The sequence below is a fragment of the Parasteatoda tepidariorum genome, chromosome 1 (assembly GCF_043381705.1).
Source record: "Parasteatoda tepidariorum isolate YZ-2023 chromosome 1, CAS_Ptep_4.0, whole genome shotgun sequence".
NCBI classification, from domain to species: Eukaryota; Metazoa; Arthropoda; class Arachnida; order Araneae; family Theridiidae; genus Parasteatoda; species Parasteatoda tepidariorum.
The window spans coordinates 9,409,498-9,430,045 of record NC_092204.1 but is presented as its reverse complement, the minus strand read 5'-3'; the positions used below and the strand labels follow the sequence as shown (position 1 = coordinate 9,430,045).

Below are 20,548 nucleotides of genomic sequence, written 5' to 3'. Positions count from 1 at the left end.
CGATGTCAGGGCCAAAACTTACGGAATGGGTAAAAAAAAATTAGACAACTACCATTTTGCCAATAGGTTTTCTTTTTAAATTTTGGTTTCTATGAAAACTCACCAAAGATATTATTTAGCAATAGTACGAAAAGTAAAATCATAATAATGTTCGAAATTTTTAAATTTAATATTTTAATTGCGTAAGTTCAATGTTCATGATTTTACCTAATTATTAAGCAAATATAACTAACTTACTGTTAAGTGATTAGAAAACGGTTAATAACTTGGATAACAAATGTGTTTTTTCATCTAATGCATGACAGTACTGTAATATCACAAGATTATCAGAAAAAAGCACAGCTATTAGTTTGGAATAGAATTCAAAATTTAAAAAAATAAACTTGATAATGGCAGAGAATTATGCTATGTAAGGATGATAAATAAAAAAAGCAAAAAAACGGGGAAGAATCAAAAATAAAGATACAAAAGGGACATATATAATATGTCCAAAATGGACATAATATAGTTCCGTTGCCAGAAACAAGAACTATCCTCTGTGTCGAAACATGAAATTTATATTTAATTGTAGAATTATTTCGTATTTTGACCCTGAAGTATTTTGTCGTATTTTGACCGTATTTGACAGCTATATTAATGCACAGCACAAAGTATACATTGAGAAAAAAAATGGCCAAAACTATTAGAATGTGGTAAAATTCACTGTTCTTCTGACTTTCATAAGAACACCCCGAAAAACTCAGAAATTATAGCGAAGCGTTTTAGTAATGATTTTGATAAAATTATCCATAAAATATGGTTTTATAATAAGTGACAAAATTTCGTAAAGGCGGTAAAATGTGGTAATTTCATCATTTTACCTTATGGCACTGCATAAAAACTATTTATTCGGTTGAATTTACTTTTCAGTTTTGTAACTTTATTTAATGTGCTGCAATTAGTACTGTAATTTTGAAAACTAGACTTACCTGTACACCGTTACCAAAGGAACGGAAAAATATCGAAATAAAGATTTTAAATGCAGCATATTTCTTTTTTTAAATTTTTTACTAGAAAGGTTATTACAATACAGAATGGTAATTATACCACAATTGTTTCCTCCTTGTACCCTATATTAATTTGGATACAGATGAAAAAATTAAGAGGACAAAGAAACATTTTACAGATACATTTTATAGCCTTTGCTAAATTATATTGATGTCAAACCTAAGAAGCCATGAACTTCTTCAGATGGGTGAAAGACATTCTTAAAACATTATATTTTTATATCATACTTCCCACTTTCTGCAACCAGCTGGTCCGCCTTTTTTAATAATATGAAATTCAGGTATTTTGATCACACAGTCAAAAATCAAGACGATGTGTAATGAACTCATGTTTCTCAATTGAGAGGGAATTTAATTTTTGCTTTTTACATGTTTGAACTTTCAGATCTTAGGCGATTCGAGGAATTTTTTGCATTTGTCTTAAATGGGCATCCTGTTGAATTTGTCATTAAAATTAAATTTGAGTTATTAAAATGCTCAGTACAACATATGTTAAAATTTTTAACAAAAAATATGCAAATCAGCTCACTAGACAGTTTGGTGCGTAATAAAAGAATTAGTAACTTTGATTAAATCAAAATCTACAATGTTTTGCTACATAAATTATCTCTGAGTTAACTACTAAAATGGTCCATTACAACCCAATGCATTTTATTGGTAAGGTTTTTCACCTCAAAGCAAAATAAAATGTAACTATTATAAATTTCTTAAAGTTAAAAGAATACACCGACCAAAAACTGCAAATGATACATTTTAAAGCCAAAAAATTAAAAAAAAAAGTTAAAGAAAAATAGTAATTTTTAATGGCACTTTTGTTGAACTAAAAGTCAGCATAACCAAGTAAATCAGTCTTTACATCTTATGTTTAATTTAGCCAGCATTAACATGAATTATGTTAGATAAGACTTTCTTTAAACCAGACAATCCCGCTGGTCACCAAATTTTGAATTATAATTGTATTTTCCAAACTCTTTTGAGTTCTTTACCAAGGGCGAGTATGTGTTTTATTTACTTTTTTATTATTATTTATCATAATAAACTCGTTTCTGCAGTAACTGAGATAGACCTAGAAATCTCCTCTTCTTCAAATATCATGCTCATATTCCCCATAGTGACGGGAATATAGACTTTCAAAAGTTTAATACCCATTGGCAAAATGGATCTTGTTTTGGGTTTGATGGTGTGCGTAACTTATTTGGACGTCATCACACTTTTCAACTGTATTCAAGAGAAATAGTAAACAGTACGCATACATCGTCTTTGCATGCGTTTCTATGGCGACCGCTGGTGTTTATCTCTTTATTTTCACTCGCAGGCATTTATTTACATAATAATAATTTAAAGTATTTTTTATATTCTTTTTATTATTAACGTGTAATTATTGGCTTGACGGTGATTTCAATATAAATATGTATGCTGAAGAAGGAAAAGTGTTTTGAGATGTCTTGAAACACGTACATAGGCAGGATATGAAAACCAATCCGACGACAAACATCAATGGAGACAGTTTTTGCAACCCATGATTTGAAATGTTGTGGCGTTTAACGGAGTCAATGCAGATGGAAAAAGCATTTGATCAATGTGTAACCGATCAAAATTTTTCCTTTTTTTTTTAAATTTTATTTACGTAATGCAAAAATTAAAATTCGTTGTACTAACCAATTGATATAAATGTATATAATATTAGGTAAGGTATTTAGTTGCACTTGATATAATGTAAAAGCTTCAGTTGCTTCTAAATTTAAGGTGGCGAAATGTTCCCCAGGCGTAAATAGGGAAAGCAAAACAGATTTGAAACAGAAAGCGTGGAGGTGTTCACGAAAAAAAAAAGGAAAGTAAATGTAGGTGAAAAACAAAACTAGAATAAAACTTTGGAAAACGATCGATATAGATCATGGTAGGATACATTTATGGAGAAGATCTCAAGTCGTTAACTTCGGAATCGGCAGTCATACGAATGAAACAAGATTCTAAAACTACAAAATGAGCTGATGCGACAGGGAGTGGTAAGAATTTTCACATTATCGAGGTTAAATGCATGCCCAAAGATCCAAAAACGTACCGCAAAAGAGGATTTCTCGAATTCTCGATTTTTGGTAATCTTAAAATTGAAGGATTGCCTATTGTCCAAAAGCAAATTCTTAAACCCTTAAAAACACCAACTCTCGTTATTTGGGGACATATAAAATAACAAGATTCAATGTTACATTTCTGTAGAAAAAATTAATTTACAAGCAAAAGTTATCTTAAAATGTAAAATTCTTAAAAAAATTATTGGAAAAGGCAAAAAATATTTAAAAAGGGAAAGAAATAAAAAATTGAAAAATATGACCAAAAATCATGAATAATGTCTTAAAAAGCAACCAAAAATATTAATCCGGAAAAAAATACATTAATCACTAGCCTCGTAGGTCTGGTGATTATTGATTATTCGCCTTCCAATGAGGTGAAGCGGGTTCAAATCCCAACAATGGCAGGTTAATACGAATTCCCCACCCTGCTAGCACCGACCACAATGCTGACGTAAAATATCCTTAATGACAGACGGATCATAGAGTCCTCTTGCCGTCAAGGCTAATCTTGGGAGGTTTTCGTGGTTTTCTTCATGTAACGCAAATGCTGGTTAGTTCTATCAAAAACTTCCCCACGAAGGCAAAATCCTCACAATACTTGCTATAGAAGTTCCCTTTTCTCCTAGATTGGGTTCAAAATTACATGGTTTCGAAGTTTATTGGTAGTTGTAAACCCAAATTTGTGCCGTTGCTCAATGACGGCTATAAAATATAATAACTTGAAGTATAAAATCAATTATTTTTATTTTTTCCTTCAAGTGAATTGTTCAATTTGCGTTTTTGCCAATTTGTTTCATTTTCCTTTCAATTGTGGCTCCATAGATCAAATTAATCACGAAATAATTAACAGCACAGGATTTTCGTGCTTAAAATAATACAGCAAAGTTTAATTGAATTCATAAAAAAAGGAAAAAACCTTGACAAACATAAAATCAAGTTTATACTTTCTTAGAGCACTGTTGTTGATGCAACGCTCATATGCATTGTTAAGGTAGTTTTCTATGTGAGTGGGATTTTTATCTTTATCTGATAAAACAATGTCTTTTCCTCCATTTCGTTTTAAATAAATGTATTTTTATTTACAAGAAAAATGCATAAAATATTGATTATGAGTTTAAATTAAAAATTGCACTTGTAAAAATTTATGTACTTTTTAATTTGAAACATATCAGATAAGAACTTAAAAAACTAAAACGCTGACTAACTCTTTGTCTAGATTTTTAAAGATTAGCACTACCCACGATCAAAACAATTTGCTTTGCAAGAATTCTTTCGTAAACTATTTTAAATACAATACGAAACAATAAAGAAAAGTTAAAAAACTTAAAACATGTAATTTTAATTATTTTATCTTCAACGAACTCCAAAACGATAAAAATATCTTTAAAGTTCTTATCATTAAAGTGTTTTCTTTCATTGTGATCTCACTTGAAAAATTATTGGATATTAATTTGTAATTTGATGCATCGAATTTAGAATAAAAACTTAAAGAATTTCTTTGACGACAAAGAGATTTTCTTATTATTCACATACAAATTGTTAAAAAAAAAGTGCAGTAGGCAATATTTAAAGCGAAAGGATTTAAATAATCGAGAAAATAAAGTTGAGTCAAAATTGAGAAATAAAATAAAATTTGTGTTTCATAACATGACATTAAATTGAAAATTAATTGCTTTATTACGAAAATTTTTCAAAGTTTCGATGAATGTATTTTCTTTTTATAGTATTTCCTTAATGGCAATTTTAAATAATATTGCTTTTTTCCTACTTTTTACGTGAATAAATAAATATAAAAAAATATTTAGCGTAATATTAGCTTATGAAAATATTAGTTATATATTATCTTACAAAAATTTATTATAAAAATATTAGCTTATATATAGTTAAGTTTAATAAGTTAAATTTATGAATATGCTTGAAAGCTCCACTCCGCGTTCGCTCCTCATTCATTATTGTCTTCTTTTTATTCATTATTGTTTTCTTTTTCTTTAAAGTTAGAATAAATATGATTTTGTTCATAAGAGATATAATTTTTATAATTTTACGTAATAACTTTTTCTCATATCAGCTGCTAATCGTAACGAAAAAATGATTAATTGTATTTGAAAAATAAACAACTGTACTTAAAAAAAAGTATTTTAACTAAAGAATACAGATACTTCTATTTCATTGTTGTTACTTTTTACATCAAGTTCTGCACGAGCTTATAAAACGAAGGTCTGGAGAAAGATAAACAACTCCTTCTACAGCAAAGGATAATCCCAGATCGCAGAATTACAAGATTGTAAAAAAAAATGCGATAGTCACAGATGTTCATTTGTGAAGTTAAATGTGACTTCTGTGACGTCAATGCGTGGATCTTGAAAGGTTACAATGTGCGCATACTGTGACGTCACATTCATACGTCACCCAGATGTCAACATGAGACCACAATGAGACTTATAATTGCCACAGTAATGTCACCGTGTGACAAGAATGTGACTTATTCATTCCTCAGCTTCGTCGCACAGTGACCCTATTGAGACGTAAATGTCAAAATTTTGTCAGATCGTGGCTCTGATGACACGCGAGTATAATTCACATCTTTGTCACATGGTGACTCTGTTGAGACGTGAATATATCACATCTTCATCAATCGGTGACCCTCTTGAGAAGTAAATAAGTCTCAGTTTCCTCACACCGTGACCATGTTGAGACATGAATATGTGCACATCGTGACATGTAAATGTCTCAATGTGGTCTCATGTTGACACCTAGGTGACGTCACCAAAGGCAGACATAGTAACAGCCTTAAATACACAAATCTACATCGCAGAAGTCACAGGTGATTTCACAAAAATATGTCACAATTTCCATTGAGTGTCGCATGCTTGTCAAAATCTAGTAACTCTCATGTTATCTGGGGGACATTACTTTGATTACGGAATGTTCGGCTAGCAATGAGTTATTCAATTTTAACCTTGATTTTTTAAATGTATTCATACAGTTTGTGTGATGAGAAGTTATCGACCATGTCAACCTTCATCTATGAAAAGTTACCCCACCATAGAATAGAGTTAACATGTCTTATATACTAGTGAATTGGAATTGTATTTCTGTACAGGTAGACACACTGCAGTACTCCCCCACCAGAATTATAACTGTGATAGAATTCGATGAATGAATACCACTAGTTGATTCATTGCTGCTTTGTGAAAAGCCGGGAGAGCTGTATTAAGGTCACCGTACTTTTGCTGATCGTGAGAGCTGTATTGAGTTCCCAGTCGTGGTTACTCTTGTGTTGCCATTAGCAGTCGAGTGTATGCTGACCGACATTGTGTGTGATCGAGACTGAGTAGCAACAGCGCGAGGAGGTGGGTAATGTCGCAGTCACAAGTAGCGTCAACTGTTCAATGCGGACTATCCATCGAAGTAGGCGTGTTCTGATTGAAGTGGGCTTTGCAGTCAAGATAAGCGTATTCATATCAAAGTGGGCGTTTTTGCCAAGATAGGCGTGTTCACATCACGTCCGAAGGTCACCAATGTGGGGCTAGTAGTTATCGACAATGTCAACCTTCATCTACGAAAGGTACTACTACTTTATTCCCCCTCACCATCAAGAGAAGTAGAACCAAGAAATCATGATGATCCATGAAGGTTCCTGATGGTTCCATATTTCAATGATGACTTAATGGGAGTTCTTGTTGATTCTCAGCAATACACCATCAAAACAATTTGGGATTTTTCATGTTTGACCTTCATAAATCAGTCCGAATTCCTACACTAAGATCACGGTGGTCCATGATCGTTCAAACATTTGATTTCTGAGATTGTATGACGAAAATTCGTGATGATTCCACCTGCACAAACCAAGTTTCTATTCTTATGTTGGACCATCATTAATCAGCTTTCGTGGAGGACTTTTTGATGGAGCTAACTCGTATTTGAGTTGCATGGAGAGGAAGACCACGAGAACCTCCCACGGTTAGCCTGACGGCAAGAGAACTCAAACCCATGATCCGTCTACCACTGAGGATATTTCACGTCAGCACTGTGATCGGTGCGAGTCGTATCGACTGGGATTCGAACCCGGTTCGCCACATTGGAACGCCGAACACTCTATCCCCTAAGCCATCGTGGCTCCTTCTTACGTATTTGTCTTTTCTTCCGCTAAGAACCAAAAAAAAATTTTTTTTTTCCTAACACGAAAAATAAAAATAAATAAACGCAAAAAAATATTTTGTCGGTTCTAATATTGTAACCCCACAAGAATTGAGAAGAAAGAAGGAAAAAAAAATAGTTGAACAGCTTTAGATTTTCTGAGGTATTAACTGCTTCTTACGTAGCAAAGATTACTTTCCTCCTCAGTCACGGTTGCGGTTATTACTCCGTCGAGTAAGAAAAGTGTGCTCTTAAAAGTTTTCGCTAGCGCCTCAAAAAGGCGTACTTGGGCTTTTTGAAGTGGCCTGTCAACAGCGCAGAAATTGTTTCTTTTCAGTAACTTCCTCCATCAAAAGCCTCCCCTCCCTCACCCACCAAAAACACTTTATATTTATGCTCTCGCTTACACCATTTGATACACTAATATATATACCATAGAAAAGGAAAGGTTGACTTGGCGAGAGAAACTCTTACAATTTTTCGCTGTCAAAAGTTTTATACGCGCCCATAATTAAAATTTCCTAACCTGAGGATCTTGAATTTTTTTTCTTCTCATTCTTTTTTTTTAAAATGCGTAAACTTGAAGTTTCGTTCCACATGCTTTTTTCTTTCTTTTCCTTTTTTAAGGAAAGAATGGTAAGAGGTTTTAGCAGTTTTCATTGAAACCTCTTAAAGAATGTGAATAATGTGTGTTATAAACATTAAATAAATGCTAAAAAAAAGTGTCGTCATTTAAGAAAGACCTTATGTTATTTTTCTTGAAATTTTATTTATTAACATTTTTCACATTTTTTAACTGACAATCTTAAATTGGTATAACAAAGTGACAAATTCTAATTTCGGATGTTGTTTTTTCTCTAATACATTTAATCGATTATGCTTATGAATTATGTTTTTACCTAAATATGTGTACGTTTACCTGTTCCACAGATCTATTTTACGAATTATAGTTTCTTATACTCGTTTGCCACTCCTTTCTGTGTATCATAATTTTATAAAAAATGCATACATTTTTAAATAGTGCTATTTTCTATCAAGATACGAAAAACGCTTAGTAAAGAAAATTATTTTGAATACTCAGCAATAGTTCACCTAAAATAAATACTTTCAACTGCTTTCTTTATTCTTTTAACCACTTTCTTTATACCTTTAACCACTTTCTTTGTACCTTTAACCGCGTTCTTTATACGTTTAACCACTTTCTCTCTACCTTTAATCACTTTCTTTATACCTTTAACCACTTTCTTTATGCTTTTAATCTCGTTCTTTATACCTTTAACCACGTCCTTTATACCTTTGACCACTTTATTTATACCTTTAACCACTTTCTTTATACTTTTTAACCATTTTCTATGGCTAACGTATTTTGGAGCCTTATATTCTCTTGAAACCAAGTTTTCACTTTAGCTCAGAGTTTTCGGGATTTCATTTTGTTCGAAGTTCTACTCTCGAGAAAGGCAAAAAAAAATTTTTATCAATCTCTCTAAACCATTGAGTAATTTTCGATTAATTTTATTCTCAATTGGAAAACTTGCATACATGAACACGCAACATTCTCGAGCTGGCATATATGATAATTTCGCAATTTAATTCATCACAGGAAGACAAATTTCAGTCCTCTCCATCTTTCACGCAAGATGGCACCACTAGATAAATTATTAAGTTCATATTCTATGGTTCAGATGTGATTTGAAGAAAAACAACTCAGCTGCAACTGAGTTTAACTAACTCTGGGCTTAACTACACTAGGTTTAAATTATATATCTGCAATGGGAATCACCTGGTTGCATTACACGTAGTTACGTGAACGCTACGTAAGTACCTTTTTAGGGTCTCCAGTTTTAGGTGGAAATGAAAAATTGTCCTATTTTAGGAATCGAGGATTAAAAAGGTAGTTGGCTATTCCTGTTTCAGAAAGTTGGTTTCGAAATTACCTAAATAGTCTTATAAACACTCACTTGTTTTGACAAAGGAATACTGATAAAGTGGTCTCAAATTTTCGACAGGGAGGTCATTTCGTTTTAAGGAGAAATACATGAACGGAAGCTTATGATGATTATTCTTATTATGCATGAAATATTGAGGTGAAAATGTGGTGCTTCTTGAATGCATGGCTTTTTACAGAATAGTTAACAAAACAATGAATGAATATTTATTTTTCTATTTAGAAAAATAAATGCCTTTGTGGTCGCTGGAAAATCTCAGAATTGAGTACTAAGTACTATATATTAAAAGCTTAATTGGAACGTCAATATTGTTGGATCCTACAAATAGAGGAAAAAAAGGAAGGTATTGGGTAAACGGAGTTAGAAGCCTACCTCGCTATATATGAAATGGCAGACTTTAACGCCAATACCTATCACGTTATTTATCCATCAGCAACTGATCTTAAGACAACTTTCGCCAACCACATTTATTGGCACCACCTGAATCGGGTACATCACCGCGTGAAATCCTCACTTCCTACTACAAATTGAAATCAAATCATCGCGTACGGTGTACGGGTAGTATTGTTGTGAAGTTTTGAGTTTTTTTTTTTATTACTCATCCTATTTTTCGAATATTTTTAGGCGAGAAAATTGCAACTTGAATGATACGTATATGGCATCGTTTCGATTATAAGAAATCACTGACAAAGAAACTGTTTATGGACATAACATGTAAGTTGCCTTGTGGTAAATTGCAAAATTAATTTCTAAAATATTCTTATTTACATTAAAACTTAAAATGACTTACAAAGAAACTGTTTATGGACATAAAATGTAAGTTGTCGAGTGGTAAATTGCAAAATTAATTTCTAAAATATTCTTATTAACATTAAAACTTAAAATGACTGACAAAGAAACTGTTTATGGACATAAAATTTAAGTTGTCGAGTGGTAAATAGCAAAATTAATTTCTAAAATATTCTTATTAACATTAAAACTTAAAATGACTGACGAAGAAACTGTTTTTGGACATAAAATGTAAGTTGTCGAGTGGTAAATTGCAAAATTAATTTTTAAAATATTCTTATTTACATTAAAACTTAAAAAAAATAAAAAAAATAAAATATTTTCAATGACATTTTCAAAGTTATAGCACAAATACAAATGCACCATTCGTATGTAGAAAAAGCTATTTGATCTAGATATGATCAATTAAAAATTATTAAATTATAGATACTTAACTTGATTAAATAGATATTTAGCTATATGGATATAAGTTAATAATAGCTTATAGATATTTTTAATGAAATAGATATATAGTTTGACATTGTGTTAAAGTAATTTTAAGACATCATGAAATTTAAAATGACGAATGTGATTTTCAGAGTCTTTCTAATCAATCACGATTGAGTTTTAAAGATATATCAATAAAATTCTGAATGTATTGTGTGGAAATTTTAGTCATTTTGCTGACGAAAAAAATATTTTTATGAAAAAATATTAAATTAATTGTTGAATTATTTTATGTTTAATCGATTTAATTGTTAGTCTCATTCTTTTCTGAATCTAGTTGAATCTAGTATCTAAATAAATTTGTAGTCACTATTTGAAAATCTAAATTTTTTTCTTCATATTTTAGGCAAACAGTTATTTTTGTAACTAATGAGAAATAAGTAAATGATATTTCTTTATGTACTTTTTGTTCTTAAAAAGTAATTTTACCCAAAAATGCAATCTGCATTAGCAAGTACCAGTTCAGAGGTATTTAAATAAGTTTTGTAAGCCTGTTAAATAGATTATTTGATACGTTTAATCTACTTACAAATATTTTTAATTTACATATGGTTATTATCAATTGCATAAATTTCTAAAGATTGTTATTTTAACTACTTGTAACATATGCACTTACAAATTTTTGTAAGTGTATACGCTGTCTAGAAAATGTAAGTAATGTACACAATAACAAATGTAACATAAAAAGTATAAAATAACACCGAGAGAAAAGTGCATTATTTTTATTTATTTATTTTTGCTTCTCACTTCGTTTGAAAAGAACTACTCCGTCACTGCGAAAGAAAAAATGCATTTTCTTTAAGCAGTTATTCAAATTCTTTATGAAAAACAAACATGCAAATTTTACCTAAGCCTGATTGATTGGATATTTTAATAGTATGATTGATATTTTCTGTTAGAGAGTTGAATTGGAAGCCCCTTGAATTAATTACCTCAGAGCATTAAACTGTATACAAGATCTTCCATTTTTCAACTATTTATTTTTCGATGTCTTTTCGTTAGAAAATTTCATTTTTAAATCATTCTTTATGATTTTTGTGACGATATAAAATACCAGTATGAAACGAGAGGCACAAACTTGTAAATTTTTAACAGAATTATCATTTAAGTTTGTCATGATGATTATATTAAAGACTGTAATTTTGTTTTTTATAAAATCTGAATACCCAAGCTATTTTTAACATTCTTTTAGTATATTTTTTGGTCGAAATGTGCAAGTAAAAACTTGAGCTTAAATGGTGCGAAAATTTATAGTGAAGTTAAGACAAATTATTAGAATTAAAATTATCTGGGAACCCATACCTGGAAATTTTGTCATAAGCCGCTGCGGGTGCTTCCCTATGAACTGCTTCTTCGTTTTCTTCTGAACAGGGCATATAATAGGGAAGCTCCCCTTGCAGCGTTCGATGACATTTCCTATAGAATTTCATTCTGGATGTTCTGCTCTAACTCTCTTAAGAGTTCGCTTCAACATTTACGTTACCAACTTGTTATATATAACGCTGTTAAACTTGTACATTTCAAAAAAAAAAAGGAAAATAGACTAAAAATATCTGTTAAAAAATTGCAGCTTTTTGAACAAAACTAATTTTTAGATTTAAAATACCCACATTCGAGTTGGACAAGATCAAGAATTTGTATAAATGAAGGGGAAGAAATTGTTCCCCAGTAAAATATAAGACGATTACATAAGTATATGCATTTTTATTAAAAACGAGAATAAATAAAATGCAAATATGCTTGCTGCCTTATGAAAATACTAATTAATAGTATTAATAATATTTCAGAATAATACAAATGAAATGTATTAAATAATCATACATACTTTACTTGTATATGATTTGGCATTGTGTACAGAGGGCAAAAAAAAAGAAATGTACAAAAAACTTTTGATCTGATGGGGGATTTACTTACTCAAACTTAATGGTCAGAGGGCCTAATCTTAAATATACAGATGCTTACAATATTTTAATTTACGTAATTAGAGACGAAAACCTACTTTCTCTGAATAATCATACCTTTTTTGGCATATTCAGCTTTTTGACCTCCAATATTTAAATGGCAGCAGCAATCTCGAAATTGTTATCCCAATAGTTTAGGCAGGTGAGCGATGGAAAGTTTGGACACCTGAGTGTTAATTCCAGATTTTCTGAACTTCGCTATCTCGATAACTTATCGAGCGAATCAAAAACTTTTCGAAAACAAGTTTAAAATTCATTCATCCCGAGATAATACCACGTAAAAAATAAATTTCAAGTATTTTTTTTATTTTTTACATTTTTTTGTTTAATAAATCTAACTATTTACAATATTTTAACTCAAGTAAATTTAAATGACAAATTACAAAACTTGAACGAAATCAGTAGAATAGTTCTCGAGAAATTTAAATTTGTGTACACGACTTCGTAAATTTTGTTGACTCAGAAACTATTGAACCGATTTCGTTCAAATTGTTTATCCAGTCATTTAAAATTACATACTTAAAAAACTAATCTTGCAATTCAATTTTTCCAACTATTATTAAAAAATGTTATAGAAAAATAAATAGCTAGTAAAATTGCTCTTTCAGAATGGAATTATCTTCGGATAAGCAAATTTTATAATCCTGTACAAAAATTATTTCACTCACTAAATTTCTAGAAATACAGCGAAATACAATAAAGTGAAATTGTCAGCAATATTTTGGCAATGTTTTCTAGACAGCGGCTACCTCCAACTCAAGAAAGTACTCAAAGAAAGTACATTTTTGTACTTTCACTATTTAGAACTTAATATACAGATGGTTCTAATTAATTATCATTTTAAGGTAAGACCTTCAGACTAATAAGATTGAGTTCTTGTGTTAAAATTCCGATCATTTGATCAAAAGTTATTCAGAGAGTTAACATTTTGTTTTAGCTCACTACACGATACGGAGTACCATATGAAAAATGCCCAATTATTGCATAAATTTCCCGTAGATTTTCGGTATTGTGTGTTGTGTCCGATTTTCAACTTTAATATTATAACTGATTTTCACTTATATAAATATTGTAGTTATTTTTCACTCTTTTTCTTGCCTATATATCTTTTTCTTGGATATGGCAGGGAACATGGAACAATAATGTGTTACTGCAATCAATTATTATCATGTTAAAAGGAAAAACTACTTTATAGGTAATTTTTTCTTTAACAAGTTGTCAGAAACATGACAAATATTAATGTTTAGAACTAGATACATTTATTTAAATACAGGAACGAAATGTGAAAATATAAAATGTGTTGACTAATGATGGACAGTGTGTGCATGATACATATACTCTCGTTTTCCAGAGCATAAATCTAAGAATTCTTTCGCAATATTTTGTAAAAAAAACGCAAAATATTATATTATTTGATTGATATTATCTTTGTACATTTTTAACTAAAACAGCTTCAGAAATCCGTTTAAAGTTCGCAATCCCAATATATTTCCTCAATTAAAGAGCATAACTATTTACTCTCTATATCTGTTTTAACTAGAATAGTCCAATTTCTATCTACGCATTACAAAGCATATAAAGAATCTTACCGTTAAAATTCCGACAAAGTATAACTGTTAAACTGCAAGCACAAACAACAATCTTTATCCACATAATATTTGAAAAAACCATAATCCACAATTACTTGGTATTCACACAATAAAAATATTCATCACTTCGCAGGAAATGTGTTCACTTTTTGAAGTTACAGTACATAATCAGTATGACTGATGTTTTTTCACATTTATTTATCCAAAAACTAATTTTTTTTATCAGTATTTAATGAACAATAATAAAAAAAAATCCACTGATAGAAATCCAACTTTTTTTTATATACTTTTGTATTAATAATTAATTTTTCTTTAATTGTTTCGTGTAATTTTTTTGGCGAAAAAAAAATAAATTGCGCCAAGTGTATGCAACAAGTTAGGAAGACTAACACGTGAGATAAGAGAAAATGGTTCTTTGTGCGACGAAGCGGTGTGTTTGGCGGGAAAGAAAACTTGGCACTTCGCCCCCTTGGAAGATGAGGAAGCAACTGAAGTCCCAAAAACTGAGGGCACTCGAAGAGATGGGGGGCGCATGCGCTCTGTTCCCTTCCGCAGAGGTGTGGAAAATCCGACTTTCAAACGGGTGAAGAACTTTTATTTAACTTTAGTTAGCTCCTGTTTTCTAAGCTCGGTAACAGTTCCGGCGCGAAGACGGATGCTTTATTATCCGCCGAGATAAAAGTTAATTGAAAACGAATGCAGGGGCGATGGTATTTGCTTTGGCGGAAGGAACCGTCTAAATGTTTAATTAAAGTTATAATTAGTTTGTTTCAAATGTTTCAGCAAAATAACGCTTTGTGATTCAAATTTTGAGCATACCATTATTTCAACGCAACGCCGAATGATACTGACATGTCATACTACTTTATTTTAATCTGAAACACATCTGTGTTTTAGAATAATTAGAACTGAAAAAGGCTTTTTTTTAAAAAAAAAAACATTTTTAAGCATAATAAATCAATTTCGAAAATTAGAATTCTTCAAATTCACCTACGAATAATAAAAGCTAGTGTTATTTATAATCCATTTACAAAATGGGTGCTGTTCTAGGTTTTTCATATCCGCACGCTTTTGGCGACCAGATCATCTCCATGGATTAGATAGAATCCAGCTTTATAATCACAAAGAAATAAATAAATAAATTTTAAGACCAGCCAGGTGGCCGAGTGGTTAGCGTGCCTGACTGAGAAACCAATGGCTGGGGGTTCGAATCCCGCTCTAGGCATGGATGTTTCGCTCTCTCTGCGTTGTCTTCTGATGTGTGAATGTATGAATGTGGCCCACCCTATGAACGGGTATTTGTGGCGTGGGTAATGTTGCTCGCCTCCGTGACTTTGGTTCACAGGTGCCCACTGGGTAACGATAAATGAGCAACACTTTCGGCATCTTCTAAAGCAAAGAACGAAAGTTCAGTGCCGTTATTAAAATATATAATAATAATAATTTTTAAGAATCAGAAGGAATCAGACTAGCACAAACACATCGCTTTGTCACCCTTTTTAAAATTTAAAATTGAAATTAAATATTTTTAAGAAATAATATTTACAATAGACATAGTATAATTTTAATGAACTTTTAGAACAGAATAAACTTCAGACTCTGTCTAATTCATTGTATGAAATCGAAAACATCTCAGGTGTTTTGTTCCCACCATCAAAATACGGTTATTATCAAACCTTTGATTCATTTATCATAATCCCCCAGAAAACATGAATGCTACATAATTTCTACATTTGATGAAACCAATGGTTATTTTGAGTGGCATGCACAATATTATGAGTAAATAGTGTAAGACCGGGTAGCTAAGTTTCGATGGTCTGTTTGAGTTAAACTGTTCGACCTAAAAACAGTCAGATTCAATCGATATATTAATAGTTTATATCTATTTAAAAAAATACAACAGGATTACAACGACATTCCTTATACCTTCTTTATATCTATTAAGCTGCAATTTTGTATAAAGGATTTTCGAAAATTCTGAAAAATCTGAAAATAAGGCTTTTTGTGACAAGTAAACTGCAATTCAGACTTGGTCTGATAGAAAGCAGAATTATTAATAATTGACGAGTTCAATGCAATAATTTGGAGACCAGTTGATATAGTTCACCGAATTGATCTGCAAATCATTAAATTATGATATTTATGAACCTATTTGACTGTGATTTTCATCAATAATCATTGTAAGAGTTGTGGCGACTCAGGGAATAGAGCGTTCGCTTTCAAATAAGACGAACCGGGTTCGAATCTCAGCGATGGCTGGTCGATATGAATTCCGCACCCGGCTCGCACCGACCGCAGTGGTGGCGTAAAATATCCTCAGTGGTAGGCGGATCATGGGTTAGAGTTCCGAGGTTTTCTTCTCCATGTAACGTCATGATCCATCAAAAAAGTGTTCCACGATAGCAAATTTCTCCCAATACCGGGAGTTCCTTTGTCTTCTGGATTGGGTTCAAAATTGAAAGACTACGGAGTTGAACATTAATAGTCTTAAACCAGAAGATTGGGTCTGCTGTTCAACGACGATTATAAAATAAAATAAAATAAGAATTGTTAAATGTAAAATTAAAGTATTTTGTATAGTTAAAACTACAAGCTTCAATATAAGGGCTTACGACTTCTACAAAAAATAAAACTTTGCCGCAATAAGATCCCTCCCAAAAAATAAATCTATTTGAGATTTTCTTGCCAGACTTCAATGTACATCAGTCACAATCCTCATATGATGACGATGTGGCATTTTTCCCAGCATTCCTTTTACTTTCATGCTTCCGCTTTTGCACGTGACACACTGCTACAAAATGGCCTTTGGTTATGCGTGTTCAGTTCTGATAAGAATCCTTCTAAGCATATTGAATATAAGTTGACATTCCTCTTCAAAACAGTTTCATTTTTATCTCAGATTTTTTCCCTACTTTTAGCTACTTTTTTTGGGAAAAAAATCGAAAAGAGTCCTTTCACGCTCATCTCTTCTCATCTCGCATTCCTTTGACTATCCTTCCCCCATCATATGTGGGCTGAATATAGAGAAACCAGTAAGATGCTTTCAGACGTTTCTGAAATTTCTTTTGTTAATGGAAAACCTACGCAGAGAAGAAAAAGAGTTTTTAGACATTATTTTTGTCTTAAAATTTATTTAAAATGAATTATTTTTGAAGCTAAAGGCTTATGAATGACCTCATTTCTTTTACTTCAATGGATTTTAAGGGATGACCAAAACAGCAGTTAATTTTAATTTTAGAAGGATGTTATTTAATTACTATAATTTATTAACTAGTTTTCTATTCTTTGAAGTTGTAGTCGTACAATTTAAGTTTTGTTATTTTTTTTTACTATTTAGAGTACGCAAACCTTTACTAAATCTATTTACCTGATCATTTCCTGATTACTAGAAGCAGAACCTATTTCCATATGATCACTACACATGACTCTTAACAACCAAAATCCCTATAATTTTTTCTACTAACTCGAGTTTATTAGTATTCACTGTAACTTTGTGTCTGATGAAAGTTCTAATTTCGATGGGTTTTTTTACCGCTATAAACAGAATTAAGTGATATATTATCACTAACAGCAATATGCAGTTAATCAAAAATCACACTGTTACAGATGATAATGCAAATTTCAATTAACTTTTGACCCATATAGCCTGAGTTTTTCGCCAATTTATTCGAAAACTTATTCGTCTTGTCACGTAAAATCCTTGGAGTCATCATATTTGTTTAGGAAATTTGTGATGTCTAGCAAAATAAGTTCCCATTACTTCCTGACAGCTGCAAACATGCTTCGTCATTATTTTACCACCAAAAGTAATTTTAAGTCAATAAGAGTTCTGCCCTCTTTATAAGTCCAACAGTGGACTGATGGTTAAGAAACGATTCCCAGCAGATGAGCGAAGTCAAGCATCACTGGCTGCGGTCAGTGTGCGGGTGGGTGACCACTTGGATTAGTCTGCGTAAGAACCGAGGGTGTGCGATATTGATTCTCGTTAAACTGTTTTACCATTAAGTGCTCGACTTCGCGTGCAGATCGTCGGGATACCGAAGCGGGGGTACCATCCCTTCTGCAGAGGATCAAAATTGTGATGGCATGTCGTCGGATCATCCTCAGGGATGTTTCCCAGACCGTCGCCAATAGCCCATTGAGCAGCTCTAGAGCGATGTAAATGAACTACAACCAGAACAACTGCCCTCTTTATAACTAATTTCCTCATTAAAATTAAAACATAATATTAGCAGTTGATGACATCACTTTTTCAACCATTTCCTGTCATCAATAAGCAGAATTTATTGCTTTAATCAGCAATTGCAATTTGTTGTCCGCTGAAATTCTTACCACTTTTCAAATAAATGGAGAGCTCAAACCTACCCATTAGCTTTGTGTCCATAATGAATATCTCCGATGACAAAGCAAATTTCGATTGTTTTATGACCCCTACTTACAGAATCTATAATTAGATTACGGCCTGAGAGAAATTGTTGAGAATGAAAATTTCAACCACTTTCCAAATATTTAAAATTTAACCGGAGCTCTAATGTCTGGTGATCATATTAGTTACAATCATTTCATAAGCGTACAAGCTAAATTTATTTTCATGTCATCGTTAATCGAATCCTTGACTTTTGCCGAGCAAGGAAACAAAAAATATGAAAAAATTAAAAGAAAACAAAAGGCATTATAAAACTTTGTTTTTCAAGTTGACAAAAGAATGAAAAAAATAATTTTTACTTATCACATCTGAAATACCTTCCCAAGTTTTTTAATAGTAGTATGTGCCAATTTCTTTCGTTTTAGTTTTAACAAAACTAAAAATTATATGTGCTTTTATTCTATTTGTTTAGTTTGGTTCAGATCTGGAACCAAAACATATAAAATAGACTTTCATCATTATAGGTAACCCCAGATTTTTGATATAGTAGCGTGTGCTACTTTCTTTCGTTTTATTTCTGATAAAACTAAAAGAGGCGCGATAGCTCAGAGGATAGAGCGTTCGTCTTCAAATGAGCTTAACCAATTTCGGTCCCCAGCGATGGCTGTTCGATACGAATTCAGCATCCAGCTTGCACCGACCGCAATGCTGTCGTAAAATATCCTCAGTGGTAGACGGATCATGGGTGAGAGTCCCCTTGCCGTCAGGCTTACCGAGGGAGGTTCTCGTTGCCGTCCTCTCCATGTAACGAAAAAGCGGGTTAGTTTCTTCAAAAAGTCCACCGTTAAAGCAAATTTCTCCCACTACTTGATCCAAGAGTTCCCTTGTCGTCTGGATTGGGCTCAAAATTACAAGGCTACCGAGTTGAACATTAGTAGTCTTAAACCCAAAAATTGGATCAGCTGTTCAACAACGGCTATAAAATATTAAAAAATATCTGAAAATATTATTGCTTTTATTTTATTCGTGTGTTTTTGTCTGACCTTGAAAGGAAAACATAGGGTTCTCTATTTTAATATATCTCATTGTTTGAAGCTTAAGGAATATAGAGGTGATCACCTGGAATTTTATATAATATTTGATAGTTTATGTAGCAGGCACTGTCTAAAGTGAGAAAAAATAGGGAGCAAATAAATGAAAATAATTCCCCCCAAAAAGAAAAGAAAAACTGAACATTCTGTTACAATTTTTCATGATTTTTAATGAATTGCTCCTATTCTTACCGGCAATTAAAAGTGTTCAAATGATATTAAAAAAGTAGTACTAAAATAAAGAAGAAATTTTTAATACAGTCGGACTTCAATTTAACAAACTTCCATTTCTCGAATTTGTCTATTTTGTGATTTTTTTCGAGGAATCTGGAACATTTTTGAAATTTCTTCGTAAAATAACTTCCAAATAGCGAAGTGAATTTTCTATTTAACGAACTTTTCTTTACAATCTACTTTCCCTATTTCACAAATTATTTCTGAACATTTCAAACTTGTCAACGCATCTCATGGGGGAAATGACCTTGAATTGATTTTTTGGAGCTACCTAACTTTTAGAGAAAGCTGTAAAATCCTTTTTCCGTTTTGTTCGTACTTCATACAGGAATCCATGCCAAAAATCAATTTACCAGAAAGCATAACAGAAATTTCTAATGCATGGAACTATGATGTTACAGATCATACTATTTGTAACAGTTTTTCTGAAGCTGACTTCTTATTCTGCGTGCAGGACGAGGATGATATTCATTTAGAAGAACTTGAAAAAAAAATGTAGGTACAGCTAAGAGAGAATAACGAAATTAAAGATGATTAATGATTTTCTTTTTTATTGATTCTGAAGCTGCAACCTCAGAAACATTAACTGACTCGGATATTTTGGACAGTGGGAAAACTAGAAACAATACAGCCATAAATTGTGAGGAAGACGAAGGAGATTAGAAATCACCAATCTTCCATATGATAAAATATTAAAACCATTTGAAAAAATTCGATAGAGGATAATAATTTACAAGATAAAGATGTATTAATTGCTATTTTAATTGTGTCTAGTATTTATGAATTTAAAACCTGTTTTGTGTTGTTTGAGTGTTTGAAATGGTATTT

General features: G+C 31.7%; 1 protein-coding gene across 3 annotated transcripts in view; it reads right to left on the bottom strand.

Moving 5' to 3' along the window:
* LOC107453534 (cell adhesion molecule Dscam1) overlaps positions 1-14,519 on the bottom strand; it is a 139,220-nt gene extending 124,701 nt beyond the window's left edge. For all 3 annotated transcript variants that reach the window (XM_071185813.1, XM_043048070.2, XM_071185867.1), the window contains exon 1: positions 14,030-14,519. In XM_071185813.1, coding sequence (XP_071041914.1) covers positions 14,030-14,111 — 82 coding nt within the window. In that variant the 5' untranslated portion in view covers positions 14,112-14,519. The remainder of the gene's footprint in view (positions 1-14,029) is intronic.
* Between the last annotated feature and the right edge of the window lie 6,029 nt (positions 14,520-20,548).